The following is a 25,157-nucleotide window of genomic DNA, read 5'->3' on the forward strand; positions in this document are numbered from 1 at the left end:
GTGAATGTGGGGTGCCTAGAGGAGGTGGGAAGGGTTTAAAAAGATGGTTTTCAGAGGAGGAAAAGCAGGAATAGCCCGTGGTGTACCCAGGTCTAATGACGAATGGCGGAACTTGTTGTTCAATAAGAACATTCAAGCCAGTTAGCTCAAGGCTGTTGTACCACTAAATGAGCAGATGAATGATTTACTCCACATACTTCCCTTTGTCACACATCCCTTTGTACCTATAGTTAATATATATCCATCATCTCAAATTTAATATTAATAATTGAGCTAGTGCCAGTTGTCATTTGCTGAACAAAGTTCCAAAACTTCTTTCATCCTTTGAATCATAGAATCCCCACAGGAGGTGGCCATTCAGTCTATCAAATCAGTCTGTACTGACTTTCCGACACAGCATCCCACCTCGGCCCACCCCTATCCTATTTCTTTAGCCCATGCATTCGCCCCACTAATCCCCTCAACCTACACAATATAGAACACTAAGGGATAATTCAGCATGGCCAATCACCTAATCAGCACATCTTTGAATGTCTCGTAGAAGTGTTTCCTTTTTCAATTTTTTACTATATTTATTAGTATCACAAGTAGACCTACTGCAATTAAGTGAATGTGAAAATTCCCAAGTCACCACACTCTGGTGCTTGTTTGAGTGCACCAAGGGGGAAACTTAGCATGGGCCAATGCACCTAACCAGCACATCTTTCGGACTGTGGGAGGAAACTGGTGCACCCAGAAGAAACCCACACAGCCACTGAGAACACGCAGACTCCGCACAGATAGTGGCCGAAGCCGGGAACCAAACCGGAGTGTCTTGCACTGTGAGGTAGCAATGCTAACCACTGTGCCCCTAACTGTTAGATTATGCCCTCTAGTCCTAGACTCCCCAGTGAATAGAAATAATTTCTATCTAGCAATTCTAAATTTTCTCCTTAATCATTTTTTAATTTCTGAACACTGAACACCACGAATTACAACCTTAGTCTATGCAAGCTCATCTTGTAATGTAACCCTGGAGCCCAGGAATCATTTTGGTAAATTTACACTGCATGCCATCCAAAGTCAATATTCCTTCCTATGGTATTGTGCAAGTAACTGCTCACAGTAGTCCACAGAACCATAGAAAACTACAGCACAGAAACAGACCTTTTACCCTTCTTGGCTGTGCCAATCCGTTTTTCTGCTTAGTCCCACTGACCTGCACCTGGACCATATTCCTCCACACCCCTCCCATCCATGTACCTGTCCAAGATTTTCTTAAATGTTAAAAGTGAGCCCGCATTCACCACTTCATCTGGCAGCTCATTCCACACTCGCACCACTCTCTGTGTGATGAAGCCCCCCCCCTAATATTTCCTTTAAATATTTCCCCCTTCACCCTTAATCCATGTCCTCTAATTCTTTTCTCCCCTAGCCTCAGTGGAAAAAGCCTGCTTGCATTCATTCTATCTATACCCATCATAATTTTATACACCGCTATCAAATCTCCCCTCATTCTTCTACGCTCTAAGGAATAAAGTCCTGGCCTATTCAACCTTTCTCTGTAACTCAGTTTCTCAAGTCCCGGCAATATTCTTGTAAACCTTCTCTGCACTCTTTCAACCTTATTAATATCCTTCCTGTAATTAGGTGACCAAAATTGCACACAATACTCTAAATTCAGCCTCACCAATGTCTTATACAACCTCACCATAACATTCCAACTCTTATACTCAGTATTTTGATTTATAAAGGCCAATGTTCCAAAAGCACTCTTTACAACCCTATCTACCTGTGACATCACTTTTAGGGAATTATGTATCTGTACTCCCAGATCCCTCTGTTCTACTGCACTCTTCAGTGTCCTACCATTTATCTTGTACGTTCTACCTTGGTTTGTCCTTCCAAAGTGCAATACGTCACACTTGTCTGCATTAAACTCCATCTGTCATTTTTCAGCCCATTTTTCCATCTGGTCCAAATCCCTCTACAAGCTTTGAAAACCTTCCTCACTGACCACTACACCTCCAATCTTTGTATCATCAGCAAATTTGCTGATCCAAGCTGCAAGGACAAATATCCACCTGTCTGTCCCTAGCATCACTCCTGTCCCTAACACCTGGGATCTCAACTTAAACCTTTACAATCTTCAAACACCAAAACCATCAGCCTCTCCCTCAACCACCCCACACAATCTCTCCACCCCAGTGATCCCCATCACTACCCCTTGCAGGCTAGGTCCACTGCCCACACATGCCATCTTCTGTCAAGCCCCCCACACCATACCAACCAGGCCTCCATCTAACAATGTCCTCCTTGTGCCCACGACAGGAGGGAGCATGGGAAGACGGACAGGGGCATGCCCAAGCTGCAGGTCTTCACCCCCTTTGAAAGGGCACTGCAAATTGCAAGAGATGCCCGTAAGGAGTGGCCGACAGCAAGGTCGGAATACCCGAGGAAGTGACAGTCCAATGTATCTTTACCTAGTTGACCTATCTTAAGTGAGCCAATCATTTTCCACACCCTTCATATTCTCAATGGCTGACACTATGTAATTTCTCTGCCAGGATCTCCACCGGATGAAGCCAGGCCATCCGGGTTTGCAGCACCTCTGTCTAACCTGTCAGAGCAGGAACCCAAATTCTTGTTACAGGTTTCACCAGCACAAAGACACTCACCTTGGTGAGACATGTTAGTGGACAGTTCGCAGTGGATGGAGGTAGCAACTTCCAAGTTCTGGCATCCGGAGGTCTGCTGGATCCCAGGAACCAGCTATCCCCAAGCAGGCGTCTATCCTCTGGAAAAGGTCATTCACCAATGGTGCACATGAGAAAGCATAGCAAGACTTACAGAAGTGGGTGTCAGCAACATTCCAGCAAATACATCATCTGGTGGAGTTTGAAGCCTTCTCTCGCATGAGATGGTGCTGCTGATACGCAGGCAAGAACTACATTGGCCCACTCTATGATGTCCATGACTGCAGGACACATCACAGGCGCAGCTGGACATGGGTGTGGCGCTCCAGAGCTTGGCTCATTCACAGCGGATCATGACCCAGTCACACTGGACCATGGCCAAGGGCATCACCAACATGTCTCAGATGGCAGGCTTCCAGGACTGGCATTGCCAGATGATGCTGAGGCAAGTGGATCTCACTCCAGCTGCCCCTTTAACCCATGGATTGGCACAGGGGCCGAGCACCCTGAGGGAGGAGGCTCTAGACTCTATTATGGATCCTCCCACCAGGGAGAGTCTGGCAGTCTCTAGTGCATCCCATCACCCCTCCTAACACTGGCACATCCCTGGGAAGCAGTCACAGCTGGGTGACATAGAGACATAGAAGATAGGAGCAGGAGGAGGCCATTCAGCCCTTTGAACCTGCTACGTCATTCATCACAATCGTGACTGATTGTCCAAATCAATAACCTAATCTTGCTTTCTCTCCGTAACCTTTGATCCCGTTCATCCCAAGTGCTATATCTAGCCGCCTCTTGAATACATTCAATGTTTTGGCATCAACTACTTCCTGAGGTAATGAATTCCAAAGGTTCATCACTCTACTGATGAAGAAATTTCCGTCCTAAATGGTCTAGCCTGGTCTGTCATCAGACTATGACCCCTAGTTCTGGGCATCTCTACCATCGGGAACATTCTTCCTGCATCTACCCTGTCCAGTCCTGGTAGAATTTTATAAGTCTACATGAGATTGCCTAAACTCCAGTGAAAACAAGCCTAACCTAATCAATCTCTCTTCATACATCAGTCCCACCATCCCCAGAAACAGCCTGGTAAACCTCCATGGCATCACCTATGATACCTGAAAGATAGCTGCAATTCTCCAGGTCCAGGTCCTCCAGAGGATGCCCACCAAGGACATCACAGGCCAGAGGTGAAGAAAATAGGAGGCCGCCCTCATTTCTTATGTGCAGTCTGGAGAACACCTAGAAGGAGCAGGAGGCAATGTAAGATTAAAAACAAGTCTCACAACACCAGGTTAAAGTCCAACAGGTTTATTTGGTAGCAAAAGCCACTAGCTTTCGAAGTGCTGCCTCTTCATCAGGTAAGTGGGAGTTCTGTTCGCAAACAGGGCATGTAAAGACACAAACTCAATTTACAAAATAATGGTTTGAATGCACGTCTTTACAGATAATAAAGGTACAGACAGACAATGTAAGTGGAAAGAGCGTTAAGCACAGGTTAAAGAGATGTGTATTGTCTCCAGACAGGACAGTTAGTGAGATTTTGCAAGCCTAGAACAAGTCATGGGGGTTACAGATAGTGTGATATGAACATAAAATCCTGGTTGAGGCCATCCTCACGTGTGCAGAACTTGGCTATCAGTCTCTGCTCAGCGACTCCACGTTGTCGTGTGTCGTGAAGGCCGCTTTGGAGAACACTTACCCGAAAATTACCCGAAGACGACGTACCTAACAAAGGGGCAGCGCTCCGAAAGCTAGTGGCTTTTGCTACCAAATAAACCTGTTGGACTTTAACCTGGTATTGTGAGACTTCTTACTGTGTTTATCCCAGTCCAATGCTGCCATCTCCACATCAAAATTAAAAAGATGCAGAACGAGTTGGCATGGGGGCAATCTCACATCTTTAGTTTGGAAGAATGGGCACAAAATGTGACGTCTCACTATTAAACCAATGTTCACATCCAGAATGAATTGCCTTTCACTGTGTGCAGTTACCCTCAGCAGTGGGGAGTAGGGCAGGGTGTGGAGGTATTCTCTCTAGTTCAGACCTCTGGTCTTCACACAAGCCCTACAGCCTTACCGCCTTACCCTCATGGGAGGCCATGAGAGCACCAGTCTTAGACATTCTGTTTTGTCAGCTTCACCATTCAGTGAGCCAGAACTCTCTCCATTCTCAGCGCCCCCTCCCCCCCCAACTTAACGATGACCCAGATGAAAATGTCCCCACTGCACAGGAATGGACTGGGAGATCATTGGCATGTCATAGGAATGACAGGAGTGGAAGACTTTCTGATGATAAGGAGAGCACCAGAGCTTTCCTCATAGTAAGTCATGATCAGTCTCACACTACGAACTCAGACCCATGACCCTGGTGTGATGCAACAGTGACTCTTGGAGTTGGCAGGGGAACATAGCTCATGGAATGGGGAAAAAGGATGGAAGGAAGGTGGGGGGGTGGAAAGAAGGGACATGGATCTGGGAATGAAGACAGAGGTGGAGGGGGGGTGGTGGCATAAAGGAGGTGGTAGGAATTGACCTGCCGGACATTAATCCTCTTAGATGGAAAATCTGGAGGTTGTGAGGGGTTCTCCGGACCTGATTGTCGCCTATCCAGCGTCCTCTGAATCCTTCTTGCACTCCTCCTCAATCCTGTCCAGGTCTGCCTCCTCCTCCTCCACCATGTCACCCCACTGCTGTGCCAGACTGCGAAGTACACAGCAAGTTACCACAATCCGTGCGAACCTCTGGTATTGTGCTAAAGAGCTCCGTCATCCAAACATCAGATTTCTATCTTTAAACGCCTATGCACCACTCAATGATGCTCCTGGTGGCTGAGTGGGCCTGATTGTAGCAGGTTTCCATCTCGGTCTCGGGCCTTTGCACAAGTGCCATTAGCCGTGATCTTAGCGGGTAACCCTTATCCTCCACTAGCCAGACCTTTAGTAAAGAGTTACCCTCAAAAGGTGTCAGGGACCTTTGAGCGTGCTAGGATGAATACGTTGTGCACATTCCCATACACAAGTGTGCAGGACGGTCAACTGGTGGTCGCACACCAGCTGTATGTTCAGGGACGACAACCATTTCATTTGATAAAGAGCACTACACGTCCAGTGGTGTTTACATAGTGACATGTTTGCCATCAATTGCCCTTGGGATCTGTGGCCTTCCAACAGTGGCACTTAATCCTACAGCCTGGGCACCCTGATGGGCTTGGTCCAACTTGAAAGAGTTGTACTCTGATACAAGGCATCCGTCACCTTGAGGATGCACCTTTGCGCAGAAAGTTGTGGGATTCAGTAACAGTCCTGGAATGAACGAGTGGCAAAAATGTTCAGGACTGCCATGACTTTCACAGACAACAGGTGCAGGCTACTCCTCCAATGGGTGCCAGGTGTGCAACTAACTAGCACAGGTGTCTCCTTTCAAAGATGGAGTCATCAGTGGCACGTTATCTGACAGCTCGTGATAAGATCAGCGTCTCCTTTACACACATGGCCCACGGATTTATTGTCTTCTTACCCTTCCTCAGCCTGATGGGTGGGCGGCACTTGAGCCTCAGTAACAGACTCCCTTAAGTTCCAGGTCTTGCTCCTGTGATGCAGGTTCAGGCCTGGCACTCTCACACCTCCCCTGTGCCTCAGCAGCACTGTGCAGGAATATAGTGAGTTGCATGGCTCCAAACCATTATTTATCTTGAAACTGTGAAGAGGTGGAACAGAAAGCGAGAGAGAGAGAGAGTCAGCATGATAGTCAGTATCATGGGATACTCCCATCCTCCCTATGTCCTGGTGTTTGAAGGCTCACCAACCCTCACCAATCTCACTGCCTTGCGCTGCTTTAGAGCAACTGCTGCTGACATCAGCGATCTTGTACGCTCATGGACACTGCTCACGGCCCCTCATTTTGCTACACAGATTCTGGACATCATTCCTCCCTTCAGTTCATCAGTTTTGGTAAGCATCATGTTCTGGTGATAGCGGAAGCCCCTCAGTGGCTCCATAGCCATGAGCCTCTTGGTTATACCTGTGGCTGCCTCTTCCCCTGAGTCTTGAGTAGGTTTAGTGCCCGGGAGGACAGCCTATTTATGGGGACCATTGATATGTTGATGCCATAGAGCACAGTTGGTCTCACAGGCGAGGATGGATGGTTGTTGGGCTGACGTCACTCACCTCCTTCCAGTCAAGTTGCCAGACTCCGGCCATGGTATGACTTGGCATGTAAAGTTCAAATTGCACACAAGGAGCCTGTGGGTGTTACATTGATTCCTTGCAATAGGGCCTGTGGCCTTTTCCTGGGTTTCCCCAGGATTCCAGGCTGGGGTGGTGGGGCTCCTGAATGAGGGACCCCTGTACCTTCTTGTCTGAGCTGTGGCAATTGTTTGTGTGGTTCAGATGTTAATTCTGTGCAAATAAGAGTCTCCTTCGGAAAAAGCTGAAGTAGCCCATAGATTAAAGATTTTGATGACTGAGAAATATATGCCTGTGCTGGAACCTTTGTTGCACTGAGTGACATAACCACTGTTCGTCAGAAAGATTTGTGATCTTCAGGAAGGTTTCAAGATTATAAATGTTATACAGTGGGATATGGACAAGAAAAGAGGGAGCAGCTGTGGGGGGAAGGACAGAGAGCATAAGCCTTAACGGAGCATTCACTGAAAGTCTCAATGTTTTTGATATGACATGGACTATCTGCCAGCACATCTTTCACTTGCAACTGGGGCATCTGATCCTTATGTGCATTAACCTGGACCAGATTGAGAGTGGAATGCTGATCCAAAAATGCAGGAATCCAGACGGCCATTGTGCATGAAATTGGCATTGACCATGAAACCTCACAGCTGTTACCAGTCAGGTGCCTATTTGGCAGCAAGTTTCTACTGTTTGAACACACCATGAAGCCCTTCCCAAGGTCTTCCCCATTCCTCCAGCACAAGCCTCACTTCCCCCAGTTGAGATGCATGATAGCCCCATGCACCCACAGGGCATTCAAATGGTCACTGGATAGGCATATGGATAACATTGGAATAGCTTAGGTTGGAGGGTCACTAGATTGTTGCACCGACAGGTGGAACCATCGAGGGCCGAAGGGCCTGTACTGTGCTGTAATGTTCACCCAGAAAACTGTAAAATAGCCAACTTACCCCCTCGCTCCCTTCAGTGTCCATGGCGCCAGGGCTTGTCTTTTCAGGAGCATCACCAAATTACACCCACATGGCTTCTTGAGGCAGGTGCACGGCGGGAAGCCGATTAATCCAGCCCATGAAATGTAAATCAGCAAATTTGCCTTTCCGGGCAAAAACCTGATTGGGGTCAGTGGGACAGGCTGAATGTCAAATGCTGCCCATTTTAGCCCCGATGCCCGAATCAGCAGGATGTCAGGATTCATGACAGCGGTGAACAGGCTGGTGAAAACCTTTTATACATTGACACTAGTTATATTACATAATTCTTCACTCTTATTAGCTCCTTGGGCAAACGTCAATGTCAGATGAGAAAAACAGCACTGAAGCCGCAGAAACTAAGTCACGGTTTGTGTGGTGTATTGCTGGTGATGCAGCCTCTGATTTGACTGCCCTGACATCAAGTCAATCACTTAATGATCTGGGGTGCTATTACTAAAGACCACCCCAGTGCACAGCGAGCAAACCAGTTCACCCAGGGCATCACCCCCAGGATTAACCAGACACTATTCAGGCAATTCTCAGGCATAAAGCTGGCACTATCCAGGCATCAACCTGGAATTATCCAGCCACTACCTAAACATCCAGCAAGCACTGTATGAGCATCAAGCTGGAACTGCTTGGGAGGTGCCCAGGTAATGTCTTGGTGATGCCAAGGTAGTTCCCAGGCAGCCAAAATGGATGCCCAGACTACCCAGGCGAGACTCTCTCCTGCCACCCTCCCACCTTGAGCGCTGCTCGCCTAGTGCATGCCTTTGCAGACCAGTTGTGCTTCATGCCATTCTGCCATTGCATCGCTGTCAATAGATTTTTTGACGGGGGAGAATGTTTCCAGCATACGAGTCCGATAATGTTCATTAATTTACCATAATGATGTGGCTGAAGTTGAATGTCAGGAAACGCCATCAATCACTAATGGTGGGGGATGGATGGGGGGAGGGGGACGTACAATTACATCATGTTTTCCTGTTAACATAATGCACACTACCGGTCTAAAATAAAAGCAATTTATTGCAGACTTCTCATAAAATCCCAGCCAAAATATTATTCAATATCTCTGCCATTTTCTCATTCCCCATGATAATTTCTCCTCTCCTTTCAAAGGACCAACATTTACTTCAACAGTGTCCTCCTTTTCATAAATTTACAAAAGCTCTTTCAAACTATTTTTGAATTCCTAGCTAACTAACTCTCATTGTATTTTTCTTCCCTTTTTATCAACCCTTTTCTGGTTTTTAATATGGTTCATAATCCACAAATTCACTGCAATTATTTGCCACATTCTAAACCTCTCTAATCTAAAAATGTCATTAATTTCCCTTGTAAGTCACAGACGCATCTTTTCTGAGAGTTTCTATTTTTAAATTTAATGTAGTTTTTGTTGAACAATTTGCATTGTTTCTTTATATGCTTCCCTCTGATCATTCACCAACACATTTTTTAGTCTGTTTACTCAATCAATCCTAACCAGCTCTCTCCTGATAACTATGAAATTGGTTTTGTTTAGGATTCTTGTTTGGAACTGGAGTATGTCACTTTCAAATTTAATATGGAATTCAGGTATCTTATGATCACTTTTTCCCAGTGGATCTTTTATGATTACTAATTGAACTTGCCCCAATGCACAATACTGGTCTAAAGTAAAAGCAAATTACAGCAGATGCTGCAATCTGAAACAAAACCAGAAAATGCTGAAAAATTTCAGCAGGTTTTACAGCATCTATGGATTCCATTCACTTGATGAAGGAGCAACACCAAAAGCTCGTGATTCCAAATAAACCTGTTGGACTTTAACCTGTTGTTGAGACTTCTTACTGTACCCACTCCAGTCCGATCCCGGCATCTCCCCATCATTGCCTAAAATAGCTAGTTCTACCAGATAATGTTGTCAAAACATTCTATGAACTCATCATCCAGACTACCTATGATTTATCCAGTCTGCATGAAAATTAAAGTCCTTTACAACTTTTACATTTGTTCATTACATGTTCCAATTCCTTCTTTCTTCATGCTGTGTCCTATAACATTAATACTATTTTGAGAACCAGTAACTTACTCCCACCAGCATTTTCTCACTCTTGTGATTCCTAATCTTCACCCATACTGATTCTACTTCCTAATCTTCTAAACCAAGGTCTTTCCTCACTGTGACCTTTATGTCTTTATTATCAGAGCTACACCTCCATTCCAGTCTGGAGGTCACTTAATGGACATTCAAACTAAACAGTATAAGATTTTTCCATCATATGGAAGTATTAGTATAGATGTTTTTAATTAAGAAAGGGTTTGATACAATTGACAGAAAGAATGTTTTCACTTGTGGGAAAGAGCAAAACTGGAGGCCATCAATTTAAGATAATCAAATAGGAAATTCAGAAGAATTTTCTCTCTCCAGGGATGTGAATATGACACATAGTATTGATTTTTTAAGGGAAAACTAAATAAGCATACAAGAGTCAAGGGAATAAAAGGTTATGTTGACTGAGTGAGATGAGGAAAGATAGGATGACGATAAATGGCAACATGAAGCAGATGGTCCAATTATCCTGCTTCTATGTTCCATGTAAAACAAAAATACTTCACTCTGATGGAAAACATTTCCATTTCTAACTCAGTGCAACTTTAACTTCACCTGCCATTCTGTTTCAGTTTCTTGTCCTGCAGCATTCTCTACAGTGAAACTCAGGGACTCTTGTGTAACTCCAGTGCTTATTTTGTTTATGTAGTCCTCTTCCATTTGCCAATCAAGTGTGTTTCTGAGAGTTTCATTTTTCAAAACCTTTATTTCCTTAAATAATCTTCTTGCATTATCCATGCCTCCTTCAGATACATGGTCTGTGGCCAACATATTCCACTGATCTTCTTGTAATCTCTGTAGATGTGGTATAGCATTTACACTATCTTCTAATGCAGGATGCTTCTTTTTTCCTGTTGCACTATTTCTGAAAGTCAAATAGAATATACATTTTGAAAAAAGTATTTGCGAACAAGTTGCAGTAATGGTAATTACATATTGGGGGCGATTCTCGAGCTGAGGCCGTTTTGCATGCTCCGTGCCAGTGGGGGGGGGTTAGAGTTTGACAGATCAATGCACGCGCAGTAACCCGCTCAGCGCTATGCTGCTGGCCTCTCCAGTGTGAGTAGACCCACCCCTGATTTCCAGCATGATTCACAGTGCAGTGCACAGAGTGTGGGAGATTCACTTTGAAACTCCTGCTGAAAAAAACAGCTTGATTTACTCCAGTTTTTACACAAATTCGACACTTAGAATATTTTTGGGAGAATCGCCCCCATTATCTTTTGCCTCATATTTAAGGTATTTATCCCCTATTTCACGAATATTTTTACATACCGCAGCTGACAAGCCCTATTGCTATATAAGGTGTATTGCTATATGAGATACTGGATGGACTACAAATTAATAGAGAGGAAGTATTAAAAAGCTACCTGTATTTATAGTTTATAAACCACAACAACCAGATGGAAGGCATCCAAGATTGTGGAAGGAAATAAGGGTGAAAGCTGCTGAGGCACTGGTCATAATGTTCAAATCCTCCCTAGATTTGAGGGTGTGCCAGAGGACTGCAGAATTGCAAAACTCAGCAGCTACAAGCCAATTAGTTTAACATCAGTGGTGGGTAAGCACTTAATGATGTTAAAGTGACAATTTTATCTTGGTTTGACAAATGTCAATCAATTAAAGAAAGCCAGCATGGAAATTTTAAATTATGTTTAAAGTTTATTTGTTTATTAGTCACAAGTAGGCTTACATTCACAAAGCACTTACTCTGAAAATCCACTAGTCGCCACACTCCTGTTTGGGTACACAGAGAGAATTTAAATGGCCAAGTCACCTAACCAGCACATCTCTGGACTGTGAGAGAAAACCTGAGTACCAGTGGGAAACCCACACAGACACGGGGAGAACATGCCAACTCTACACAGATAGTAACCCAAGCCGGGAACTGAACCCGGGTCCCTGGCACTGTAAGGCAGCAGTGCTAACTACAGTGCCGCCCTGTCTGACTACCTTGAGTTTTTGATGAGGTAAGAGAAAATGTCCACAAGAGTAATGTGGTTGAGATTGGAGTACATGGATTTCGAAAAGGTGTCTGATAAAATACCACATGAACATAAGAAACATAAGAATCAGGGCCAGGAGTAGGCTCCTCGAGCCTGTTCTGCCATTTAATACGATCATGGCTGATCTCACCTCAGCCTCAACTCCACTTTCCTGCCCATTCACCACAGCCCTGCAAACCCTTACTGGCTAAAAGTCTGTCTGTCTCTTTCTTAAATTTGCTCCACGTCTTGGCATCCACCATGCTTTGGGGCAGTGACTTCCACAGACTCACAATCCTTTGAGAGAAGTAATTTCTCCTCATCTCGGTTTTATATCTGCCACCCCTTATCCTAAATCTATGCCCTCTAGTTCTAGATTGCCCCACAACAGGAAGCATCCTCTCCACATCTATTTCTGCTGGCTTGGGGGGCCAAATGGCCTGTTCCTGTGCTGTACTTTTCTTTGTTCTCTGTACTTTGTCAAACTCCCTTGTTATCTTGTACACTTCAAAAAGATCTCTTCTCACTCTTCTAAACTCCACTGTATATAGGCTTAAACTGCCCAATCTCTCTTCGTAAGACAATTGCCTTATCTCTGGAATCAATCTAGTGAACCTCCTCTGAACTGCCTCCAATGCCACTACATCCCTCCTCAAGTAAGGGGACCAAAACTGTATACAATATTCTAAGTGCGGTCTCAGTAAGGCTTTGTATTGTAGCAGCAACATTTGACGACTCCTGTATTCTACTCCTTTAGCAACAAATGCCAAGATTCCATTTGCCTTCCTTATTACCTACTGGACACTACATACATAGTTTTCTGCAATTTATGCACAAGGACATCCAGATCCCTCTACACCATAGCGCTCTGAAGTTGCTCTCCACTTCATAGAAGCATAAAAACCCTACAGTGTAGAAGGAGGCCATTTGGCCCATCAAGTCTACACCGACCACAATTCCACCCAGACCCTATCTCCATATCCCTACATATTTACCGCTAATCCCTCTAATCTATGCATCCTGGGATACTAAGGGACAATTTAGCGTAGCCAATTAACCTAACCTGCACATCTTTGAACTGTGGGAGGAAACCGGAGCAGCCGGACGAAACCACGCAGACATGGGGAGAATTCGCAAATTCCACACAGACAGTGCTCCAAGCCAGGAATCAAACCCAGATCCCTAGAGCTGTGAAGCAGTACTAACCACTGTGCCACCCATAATATATAATTTGGCTTAGTATTTTTCCTACCAAAATGGATAACCTCACACTCATCCACATTAAACGCCATCTGTCAAATTTTGTGTCACTCACTTAATCTGTTAACTAATATCTTCACATCCTCTTTGACTACAGCCAAGGATCCAGAGAACTGGAGAATAATCAATGTTGTTCCCTTGTTTAAGAAAGGAAGCAGGGATAATCCAGGAAATTATAAGCCAATCAAACTGATGTCAGAAGCTTTTAAAGATACTGAGGGACAGGATAAATGCACATTTGGAAGAAAATGGACTAGTTAATGACAGCATGGTTTTGTAGGGGGAAGATTATGTCTCACCAACTTGATTGAGTTTTTTGAAGAGGTAACAAATATAATTGATATGGCAAGGGCTATGGAAGTAGGTTATGTGAATTTTAGTAAGGTGTTTGTCAAGGCCCCACGTGGTACAAAAACTAAAGTCACATGGGCTTTGGGGCGGGCTGGCTAGCTAAATAGATACAAAACTGGCTTGGTTATAGAAGTTATGACCTGGTGTTGTGAGATTTCTTACTTGGTTATAAAAGACAGAGAATAGCGGTGGAAGGGTTTCTTTCAGAATGGAGTGATGTTCTGCAGGAATCAGTGCTGGACCTCTGTTGTTTGTAGTACATATAAATGATCTGGAGGAAAATGTGGGTGTCTTGATTAGTAAATTTGTGGACGGCAAGAAGATTATGGAGTTGCTGATAGTGTCAGGGGTTGTCAGAGGATACAACAAGATATAGATAGATTGGAGACTTGGGGACACAAATGGCAGATGGAGTTTAATCTGGACAAACGTGAGGCAATGCATTTTGGAGGGTTAAATTTAGGTATGAATTACACTCTAAATGGCAGAACCCTTAGGAACATTAACATACAGAGGGATCTGGACACGCAAGTCCACAGTTCCCTACAAGTGGCAACGCAGGGAGCCAAGGTGATTACGAAACCATATGGTGTGCTTGTTTTCATCAGCTGGGGCACTGAATACAAGAGTTGGCAATTCATGTTGCAGTTATATAAAACCTTGGTTAGGCTGCATTAAGAGTATTGTGTGCAGTTCTGGTCAGCACACTATTAGGATGTGGAAGCTTTGGACAGAGTGTAAAGAAGGTTCACCAGGATGTTGCCTGGTCTTGAGGATATTGGCTAGGAGGAGGGAATGAGTAAACTAGGATTGTTTTCACTGGAAAAATGGAGGATCTGGGGAGACCTGATAGACGTCTACAAAATTACAAGAGATATTGACAGGGTGGATTGTCAGAGGCTTTTTCCCAGGGTGTAAGTGTCAATTAAAGGGGGCACAAGTTAAGAGGACACGGGGAGGTGGTGGGTAGTTTAAGGGAAAAGTGCAGGGGAAGTTTTTCACATAGGAAGTGGCGAGTGCCTGGAACAAGCTGCCAGAGGAAATGGTGGCAGTAGGCACATTAGCAACTTTTAAGAGGCATCTGGATGGGTCCATGAAAGGACAGGGTTTTTTTTAAGTTTAGTTAGGGTGTCATGATTGGCACAGGCTTGGAAGGCAGAAGGTCCTGTTCCGGGGCTGTACTTTTCTTTGTTCTTGTTCTAATCCAAATCCATTCATAAGTTTCTTATTTCATTATCGCAACTTACTATTCCACCTATTTTAGTGTTATCTGAAATGTGGCTATGGTACCGACTATCCCTGCATCCAACTCATTAATATAGATTATAAATATTTGGGGCCTGAGGACCCTAAGGTTTAGCTTGCCAGCAAATTTGCTGTCCAAAAGGGACAATGTCAGAATGGATCTCAAGTTGACTGAGTGACAAGAAATACAGTGGTGGTAACAGTTGTTTTGCAAACAGTGGGGTTTACCAAGGTTCAAAACTACCATTAGTACTTTTCTTGATCTATATTAATGACCTAGATTTGTGTGCAGTGGACAAAGTTTCATAATTCGCAGATGGCACAAAGGCAGAAGTACTGTAAACTGAACTGTGAGGAGGTCAATGATGGATGCTGAAAATCTGAAAAACAGGAAATGCTGAAAATGCTCAGCAGTTCTGGTAACGTCTGTGGAGAGAAAGAGTTAACATCTACAGCCAATTAATTTGAAAGGTTCTAACTTTCAGCTGAATTTTGATATATTAAAGGTCTTTGACGCAAATTTCTTGATAGGCGAGGCAGTAAATGATAGGACTCATTAAATCTTGCTCTCTCATAATTCAAATTAATTGAACGACATTAATGTTTGCGCCTTGAGCAGTTAGCCTAGGTACCTAATGAGTGAATCCATTTCTGTTGCCTGACAGTGCCGTGTGACTGATACCTCCTGTGAAGCTTGGTTCCCTTTGTACACATTCCAAGCAATCATACTGTTAAACAGAGCACTGATTTTCTGCAGAAATCCTTTTGCCTCCTCTTCAACCTCTTGCTGCATAAACTGTAAGTAAAAGATGATAAGTAAATAATCAGGCACAAGTTGGCAGTTGGAACAAACAGATAAATCAGGTATTATAGGCAGAATGACTGACAAAATAAATGAATAAATAATCAGATCAGCAACCAGATCTGAAAGACAGAATGCAAGAAATTAAGAGAACTCTTAAAAGCTTGACTAATGACTGACTGGCTAGTGGATTGACAGAAGTCTCACAACACCAGGTTAAAATCCAACCAATTTATTTGATAGTAAACTCACAAGCTTTCGGGGTTTGTCCCTTCGTCAGGTGAATGGAGAGTTCTGGCCTCAGGCAGAGCATGTAACAGCACACACAATTTACAGATTAGAATGCAAGTCTTTACAACTAACCTGCCATTCAAGTCTCAAAGGTGCAGACAATGTGAGTGGAAAGAGCATTAGGCATAGGTTAAAGAGATGTGTATTGTCTCCAGTACAGTAAGTGAGGTTTTGCAAACCCAGGCAAGTCATGGGGGTTAAAGATAGTGCAACATGAACCCAAGATCCTGGTTGAGACCGTCCTCGTGTGTGCAGAACTTGGCTATCAGTCTCTGCTCAGCAACTCTGTGCTGTCGTGTGTCGTGAAGGCCGCCTTGGAGAACGCTTACCCTAAGGTCAGAGACCGAATGCCTGTGACCGCTAAAGTTTCGCCAACAGGAAGGGAACAGTCTTGCCTGGTGATTGTCGAGCAGATTGACAGTTACGCAGATGCACAAGCAAACAATAAAGAATTTGCTATATAGTGCAAATAAAGATGCCCTTCATTTCCTCATAAACCAAGACAATGTCAAACTCCTGGGTTTTCTCTTCACTACATTATCTTAGCCATTCCCAGAGTGAACGATGTGGACTCTAAGTGATTTGTCTTAACAAAACATTAAGTTGGTAATTTCCTCATCTACAGAATAACATAGAAAACATTATATTGTAGATGAGGAAAACCCACTGCCAGCTAAGATCACATTCTTCATGCTGGGTGATCAATTAAAGCCACTGAGTGTAAAATATGTCTGCCGGTGGGTTGATAGTAAGGGCAGGGGTAAGAAAGAGTCGGGCACCACTTCAAAAGGGACCCAGGAGTGGATTTAAAAACTCTGCAGGCAACACTCAGAGTGCTACCAAAGGTTGCAGGGAAGCCAAATGGAGTTGTGTGAAGATGAGCAAAAGTTTTCAGAGAGGTCATGTCCTCAGCAGCTTGTCAGCATGTAAGGCAGGTAGGCATGTTCGATGGGCACTGCTGCCATCCCTTGGTTGAGTGCCTGGGAGTCCTGGTGGAGATCAATGCCAGGCAGGACATTCTCATGCCCAGGAATGGCAAGAGAAGGCTATCTCACTTGACTAAAAAGACCTGGGCACTGACCAGGTAAGTGGGCACAACATGCTGTGCTGCAAGGCGCTTCAGTGGAATAAAAGGTTCAATAATATTTTATGGCCAGCAAGGATTGGATAGGGTGGACAGTGAGAGGCTTTTAACTCGGATGGTGATGGCTAACACAAGGGGACATAGCTTTAAATTAAGGGGTGGTAATTATTGGACGGATGTCAGAGGTAGGTTTTTGACTCAGAGTAGTAAGGTCGTGGAATGCCCTACCTGCAGCAGTTGTGGACTCGCCAACTTTAAGGGCATTCAAATGGTCAGTGGATAGGCATAGGGATAACATTGGAATAGTTCAGGTTAGAGGGTCATTAGATTGGTTCCACTGGTCGGCGCAACATCGAGGGCCGAAGGGCCTGTACTGCGCTGTAATGTTCTATGTTCTAGATTACTTTAATCTCACTATATGCATTGGTATTGTTAAATATGATATGTGTTCAGATGCATCTTCAATCAAAGAAGATGCATGAGAATGGTTGACCTCAGGGGGGGAAAGAAAAAGAAATAATTTTCTAAAAACCACCTAATCACTCAATATTACAGGTCAATTTTCATTGGGGTTCTTCCATTCATCGGCCATTTACGTTAGCAGAACTGTGAAAACCCTGGAAAAATGAAATTTACATTATCTACCATCCATAAACTTGAAGTCATCCAAAACTCTGTTGCCTATCCTAAATCGCACCAAACCGTATTCACACATGACCTGTACTGACTCCCAGTCAAGCAATGTCTCACATTTAAAATTCTCATCCTTCTTTCCAAATTCCTACAAGGTCTTGTCACTCCGTATCTCTGTAATGTCCTCCAGCCCATCAACCCTGAGACATACCTATGGTCCTAAAATTACAGCCTCTCCATTGCTGGCCATTCCTTCTGCTGCCAAGGCCTCAAGCTCTGGAATTCCCTTCATAAACCTCTTCACCTCTCCACCTTACTTTAAGGCACTCCATAAACCTCTCTCTTTTACCCAAGTTTAGGATCTTCTGCCCTAACCTGAGGGATGGATGAGGCACCAAGTCTTTCCAAGTGGCTCAGTATCACATTTTGTTTGATAACATTTCTGTAAAGCATCTTGGCAAGTTAAAAGCACATATAAATACAAGTTATGACAAGTTATTGTAATTATACTATGGTTTTCCAAAGTCCCTGCTGTTTTTTTGACAATAGTTATGACAGACAAGAGGCAAAGTCCCTCTGAAAATTCAACCCATTTGTTTCTACTTTTTTCCTTCCCTTTCAGCAAAGTGGGTACAAGCACGTGATCAACGCCTTTGTTAATGTGTTTACTGTCAAGAAGAAGAGGTAGTTTTAAGCAACCTATGTCTGTTCTGTTGGATATTATAAATAAGGTATAGATTTAAGTAAGCTTAACTTTTTTTTAGTTATTCCTGAGACATGGGTATCGCTGGCTGGCCAAAATTTATTGCCCATCCCTAGTTGCCCTTGGGGAGGGCAAGTAAGGGACAACCACATTGCTGTGGCTCTGGAGTCACATGTAGGTCAGACCAGGCAAGGATAGCAGATTTCCTTCCCTAAAGGAGATCAATGAACCAGATGGGTTTTTACAACTATCAACAATGGTTTCATGGTCATCAGTAAAAAGTTTTCTTATTAGTACAAGACTTACATTAACGTTGCAATGAAGTTACTGTGAAATTCCCCTAATCACCACACTCCGGCACCTGCGCAGGTCAATGCACCTAACCAGCACATCTTTCAAACTGTGGAAGGAAATCGGAGCACCTGGAAGAAATTCACGCAGACGTGGGAAGAACATGCAAACTCCACACAGATGGTGACCCAAGCTGGGAATTGAATCCAGGTCCATGGTGCTGTGAGGCAGCAATGCTAACCACTGTACCACCATGCTGCCTGTGTAGTAGATTACCAATTCCAAATTTCTTTTTTGTTGAATTCAAATTCCACTGAGTGCCATGATGGGATTTGAACCCAAATCCCCAGAACATTAGCTGAATTTCTGAATTAATATTTTAGTGATAATACTACGAGGCCACTGCCTCCCCAGTGTTACTGTGCAAGAAAGGGTTAAAACTTTAGTTAGATTCTTGTTAAACAGATGTTTGCATATATGGGTGTTTTGGTTTCATTTCAAGCTTTGTCTGTATTGTGCTTAGAGAATTTATAATGTGAGTAGCAAATGGCTTAGAGAAGGGCTGAACTGTTAGCAACCAGGGGCCACCAAGAATGACTTTTTAAGTACAGTTTTAAATGGCAACTAGGAAGTAAACAGCTCTCACAGCTCCCCAGAAGTAGAAACATGCAGTCACAGAAAGAAAGCAAGTCCCAAAAACTAAATAACAGATAGTTCTAGAAATCAGGGAATGAAAAGAGGTCCCAGAATGATTGAAGTCAAAGGGACAAAAGGAACTTGAACAAGGCATTCTCCATTGAAGTTGAAGACGGAGCTGAAAAATGCAGACCTGGTGAAGTTGGTTAGAGAGAAGCCAACTATCTGACGTAATCCTAAAGCTGGTGATATTATACTACTGTCTGTGAAGTAGTAGTGTTCTTTTGGCATGTCTAAGTATCTGAGAGGTTGTGTGGAACCTTGAATGCATGTGGCAATTCAAGGCAGAGGGTATGTTGAAAGGAGAGGTTGTTTTGAAGTTTATTTATTAGTGTCACAAGTAGGCTTATATTAACACTTCAATGAAGTTACTCTGAAAATCCCCTACTCGCCACACTCAGGCACTTGTTCAGGTACACTGAGGGATAATTTAGCATGGACAATACACCTAATCAGTGAATCTTTCAAACTGTGGAAGGAAACTCGAACACCCAGAGAAAACCCATGCTGACGCAGGGAGAATGTGCAGACTCCACACAGACAGAAACCCAAACCAGGAATCAAACTGACATCCTTGGCACTATGAGGCAACAGTGCTAGCCAGTGTGCCACATGCCAGAGAATTGGAAATCCTGGAAGTAGATTTTTGCTGCAAAAAGCTGAGAGAAAGCAATGTTTGGAAGAAGATTCTAAGCTATGTCTTCAAGAGTGGCATTTGGGAAACATTTGTGTGGAAGTCAGAGTACAGTGGGATCATCTTGGGGGATTTGAGGAGTAACCCATGTAAGTTTGATTAGGTGGCATCTGAGTGGGGTACGTTTGACTACAGTTGACCTATTGGTTTACAGGAACCATGGATTCACGGAAAACATTATAGCGTAAAACATATTTTAAATGTTATAAATATAAGTTGGCAGCTCGCTGGCACAGTGGCTAGCACTGCCGCCTCACAAATCCAGGGACCCCGGTTCGATTCCCAGCACAGTGACAGTGGTTAGCACTGCTGCTTCACAACGCCAGGGACCCAGTTCGATTCCCGGCTTAGGTCACTGTCTGTGTGGAGTTTGCATGTTCTCCCCATGTCTGCACAGGTTTCCTCTGGGTGCTCCCCTTTCCTCCTATAGTCTGAAAGATGTGCTGGTTAGGTGTACTGACCCGAACAGGCGTCGTGGTGTGGCGACTGAGGGAATTTCACAGTAACTTCATTGCAGTGTTAATGTAAGCCTTACTTGTGACTAATAAATGTACATTTCTCTACATTTTGTAATCTGCTACCCTTAAAATCTGCATACATTTGTGTAGGTAACTGGGAGTGAAGGAGTACTATATTAGTCATATTTTTCAATTTTTTCCCATTGTTAAGAGCTATTTGGAGTCCTGTAATTTTGTTCATTCACATGTCCTCAAAAAAGTGAAAGCTATAATCTTTTGAACCAGGGTTCCATTCTTCCCACCTTGCAATAACATCAACACTATGTATTAATCATCCTAGAAAAGTTTAATGGCAAAGAGATAGTAACAGTGAAAAGTTTGTGCTTTTTCCCAGCAAAGTTGAGGTCTAAAGGACTTATTTTCCCCAATGTTCCCTTCTTACTTAGGTTGGTGTATGTTTCATTTGCCATAGTAGCTCATCCAAATATTTTTGCCTCACGAGAAAGCCAATATAAATATGAACAGGCTACTCATTTGTGAAGACGGGTAATAATAAGGTCCACAAACAATCCCAACATCCACATTAGAGGATCAGAGGTGACAATAATTCTTACCAGTTCTTCATCAATTGCCTGAAAATCCATCCGGTTTAGTTGAGAATATAGGTGATACAGAACGTCTTTGATTTGTTCGGCTGAGTCATGAAGCGGCACCATGCCACACAGTGGTGTGGGTAAACTATCTGCTGCAAGGTCCGTCCTCTGTCAGAAGTATAAAAGCAGTTTAATTGTTATGGCAAAAATTCATGATAGAAATTAAATTGGGGCAGAGTGAAAACCTGCATCAGATCATTGTGATATAACTAACTGCAAAACAATTGGCTATCGTAGCATTAATTGCTGCATTGTCCTAGATTGTTGATGTACTCCATACACCAGAAACATCAGCAGTTAAGGTTCTGGATCCATGCTTCTATTTCTACTAATATAATAAATATTGAGTTGAGCCGAGTTGGGGGTAAAATCTTTTTCCTTGTTCCTTGAGCAAGATGGGGTAGTTTTTTTTAAACTTGCAAGATAACCTGCTTCCATTGACACCAAGACAACAAGTGCTGAGCTGCTAAGTTATTGTAATCTGATAAAGTTCACAGTATGCAAGACTCAGGATAAGATGCAGAACCATGATTTAAATGAGCCACTGAGAGAGACAAAATTAGGAAAACTTCTGTTGTGCTTAATGTAACTTTTGTTACCTCTTAAATCAACTACCAATTATTTTCCTAGCCTCTTGATTACCTTTTTTTTCACAATTTTCTCCTGCATTATTGTACATTTCCTTAAGTGTTATTTGTGACCTAGATTACACAAGATTATAGGTGTGCGTGTGTTCTTGGCCTTGACGATTTATAGTGAAGTATTATTGCATGATCATTTTTATTTTAATTTCTTTTCGTTTTTGTTTCATTTATATATGCCTGCTCACATATGGGTAGGTCATTTTTATGCCACCTGAATCGCCCTCCAAACTGGGTGGTGGATTTTGGTAGAAAACATCCCAGAGCACATTTCCATACGACATGTCAGAAAAATGGTGGGTCATCATCAGAAAGCCTAGGCTTTTATGGCCCACAGATTTCAGGCACAAATTTTTCCTCCAAATTCTCAAGGGTCACCCAGCTTTTGTCTATTGGATGTTGGTGGACCTCCATGCATTTCCATTATTTTCTGCTTCATTGCCTTGAATAGCCTTGACACTATTGTATTGAGCATTATGCAATCATCAGTACACAGGCAATTTGAGGAATACAAAACTCATAATGGACATGCAGGCGACCAATTCTCTTAAACAATGATATCTTCCTTTGGCTTTAGTCAACATCAGTAGAGTCTTAGTGGCTGGATTGTGCATTGCTGCACTGAGCTACAAGTTCCTGGACTTGTTGGCCATTGGAGAAGTGTGCACATGACTCAAAATAGGATGTTAATCAATCTGTGAAGTCCTTACTTTCCAAAGGGAAAAAAAGAGTGTGAAAATATGCAAGTCAATTTACCTTCAACTAACATCTTCACAGAGATGCATCAAGATTGCTTTGGAACTGGCTGTTCTGTTTTTCCACAGGGCCGTGCAGAAAATAAGCTGGACACCAAAATCAGCTGACCAAATGTGAAACGTTGAGTCATGATCACACTCCAAGGGCCTGCCTCCTTTCAGTTCTGGCTTTGGCACATAAATGTCTATGTTAATTGATCTAATTGAGTTCTATAGATAATTCCCACCTGCTGAATCTCTTCTATTTCTAGTTGCAGTGAGTGTTCTGGAGCTTTTACAGGACCAGTGGCACTTTGTAATTCTACACCCTGCAGACCACAGGCTCTGTGGACACCAAAAAAAAAGAGATGAGGTGTCTGAGCTAATATTCATCCTTAAACCAAATGACAAAAACATTATCTGGGTACTATCTCATTGCTGTTTGAGAGAGCTTGCTGAGCAAGCTGCTGCTGGGTTCTTATTTTACAGTAAAAAGTCTGACAACACCAGGTTTCAGGCCAACCAATTTATTTGATAGTAAACTCACAAGCTTTCGGGTTAGCCCCTTCTTACCTGACGAAGGGGCTAACCCGAAAGCTAGTGAGTTTACTATCAAATAAATCGGTTGGACTGAAACCTGGTGTTGTCAGACTTTTTACTGTGTTTACCCCAGTCGAACGCCGGCATTTCCACATCACTCTTATTTTACAACAGTGGGTACACTTCAGAAATACCTTAGTGCCAGTAGAGCATTTTGGGATGACCTTTGGGTCATGAAAACTATTAGATAAATGCACGTTGTTCTTTTTATTGCTTCAGCAATAAAAGAAGTTTAAAACCATACAGGACAAAGCAGCCAACTTGATCAACACCACATGCATCACTCCCTCCACCACTAGTGCACACAGTGCCCTATTTTAATATTTTGATTCCGAGAGCTGGGCAGACTTGAAACTAGGAGTGTTTCAGATCCGACTTTTAGACCCGTTCTTAGATACCCCCATACACACTGCCCGAAAAAATATCAGCAATTCCGAATCGCACTGCACAAGCCTGTGGGCAGGGCTCAACATGCCCAAAATCCTGTAGTTCTCATTGGTGCCTTCAACTGCACATGCGCAGAAAAGATGTTGATAGAATAATGCTAGCCTGCCACATCTTTCCCGAGTTGGATAATGCCTTTCCAAGCCACCACAGACATTGCCCCATCCCCCACAACATTACTGACCCCCTTATCTCTCCACCCCCTCCACCAGCCAGACCGAACATGGGCCCCTCCCCCCTTTCCATGTGCATAGATCCCTGAAAGTTGGCACCCAGGTTGATAGGGTTGTTAAGAAGGCGTACAGTGTGTTAGCTTTTATTGGTAGAGGGATTGAGTTTCGGAGCCATGAGATCATGTTGCAGCTGTACAAAACTCTGGTGCAGCCGCAGTTGGAGTATTGCGTACAGTTCTGGTTGCCGCATTATAGGAAAGATGTGGAAGCATTGGAAAGGGTGCAGAGGAGATTTACCAGGATGTTGCCTGGTATGGTGGGAAGGTCTTATGAGGAAAGGCTGAGGGACTTGAGGTTGTTTTCGTTAGAGAGAAGGTTAAAAGGTGACTTAATTGAGGCATATGAGATGATCAAAGGATTAGATAGGGTAGACAGTGAGAGCCTTTTTCCTCGAATGGTGATGGCTAACACAAGGGGACATAGCTTTAAATTGAGGGGTGATAAATATAGGACAGATGTCAGAGGTAGGTTCTTTACTCAGAGGGTAGTAAGGGCGTGGAATGCCCTCCTGCAGCAGTAGTGGACTTGCCAACTTTAAGGGCGTTCAAATGGTCATTGGATAGACATGTGGATAATATTGGAATAGTTTAGGTTAGAGGGTCATTAGATTGGTTCCACTGGTCGGCGTAACATTGAGGGCTAAAGGCCCTGTACTGCACTGTTCTACATGTTCTATGCTCCCCCTCACTGATCACAGGCAGAATGGCAGTGGACCCCGCTTCTCCACCCCCGCACCAAAACTGGATGGGCGAACACAATGGTAAAGAGGGAAGTGCCAGTAAGGTTAGACGTGCAGCCCGTTAAGTCAATTTAAATGTACGCAAACGCATTTAAATGGCTGTCACGCCCGTTTCAGGCACAGTCCCAATCGCGACCATTTTCGGGCCTTGGTAAAGGGGGAACCGGTGTGGAGGTGAGTATGGATCATGTTACTAGCCTCACACCTGACTTTACCAAGTTTTCATGCCCAAAACCAGTCGCAACTTGATGGTAAAAATTGGGCGCAGCATCTACCAGATAAAGGTCACACTGCAGCAGTTTGCCAAGTTTTCTGCAACAGCATCTTCCAAACCCATGACAGGTAGAAAGAGCAGGGGGATCCTGCGAGAGCAATTCAGGGAGTTGGGTGCTAGGCTAAAAAGTAGGGCCTCTAGGGTAGCAATCTCTGGACTGCTCCCAGTGCCTAGTGCTAGTGAGGCTAGGAATGGTGGATTGTACAATTGAACGCGTGGTTAAAGGACTGGTGCAGAAGGGAGGGTTTCAAATTCATGGATCACTGGGAAGTCTTCAAGAGAGGATGGCATCTGTACAAGACTGACGGGTTACACCTAAACTGGAAGGGCACAAATGTTCTGGCTGGGAGTTTTGCTAGAGTGTTTTGGGAGGGTTTAAACTAATGTGGCATGGGGGCGGGGGGCGGATCAA

The 25,157-nt window shown here is 43.7% G+C and overlaps 1 protein-coding gene across 1 annotated transcript in view; it reads right to left on the reverse strand.

Moving 5' to 3' along the window:
- Positions 1 to 3,516: 3,516 nt before the first annotated feature.
- Positions 3,517 to 25,157, reverse strand: part of LOC145361494 (protein KASH5-like) — a 100,913-nt gene continuing 79,272 nt past the window's right edge. Inside the window, exons 14-18 of the mRNA XM_080217304.1 lie at positions 22,704 to 22,800; positions 21,042 to 21,188; positions 15,408 to 15,571; positions 10,490 to 10,799; positions 3,517 to 3,920 (exon numbers count right to left, since the gene is read on the reverse strand). Coding sequence (XP_080073430.1) covers positions 3,732 to 3,920; positions 10,490 to 10,799; positions 15,408 to 15,571; positions 21,042 to 21,188; positions 22,704 to 22,800 — 907 coding nt within the window. The 3' untranslated portion in view covers positions 3,517 to 3,731. The remainder of the gene's footprint in view (positions 3,921 to 10,489; positions 10,800 to 15,407; positions 15,572 to 21,041; positions 21,189 to 22,703; positions 22,801 to 25,157) is intronic.

Source organism: Carcharhinus amblyrhynchos, chromosome 35, assembly GCF_965287045.1.
Source record: "Carcharhinus amblyrhynchos chromosome 35, sCarAmb.v2.hapA, whole genome shotgun sequence".
Lineage (NCBI taxonomy): Eukaryota > Metazoa > Chordata > Chondrichthyes > Carcharhiniformes > Carcharhinidae > Carcharhinus > Carcharhinus amblyrhynchos.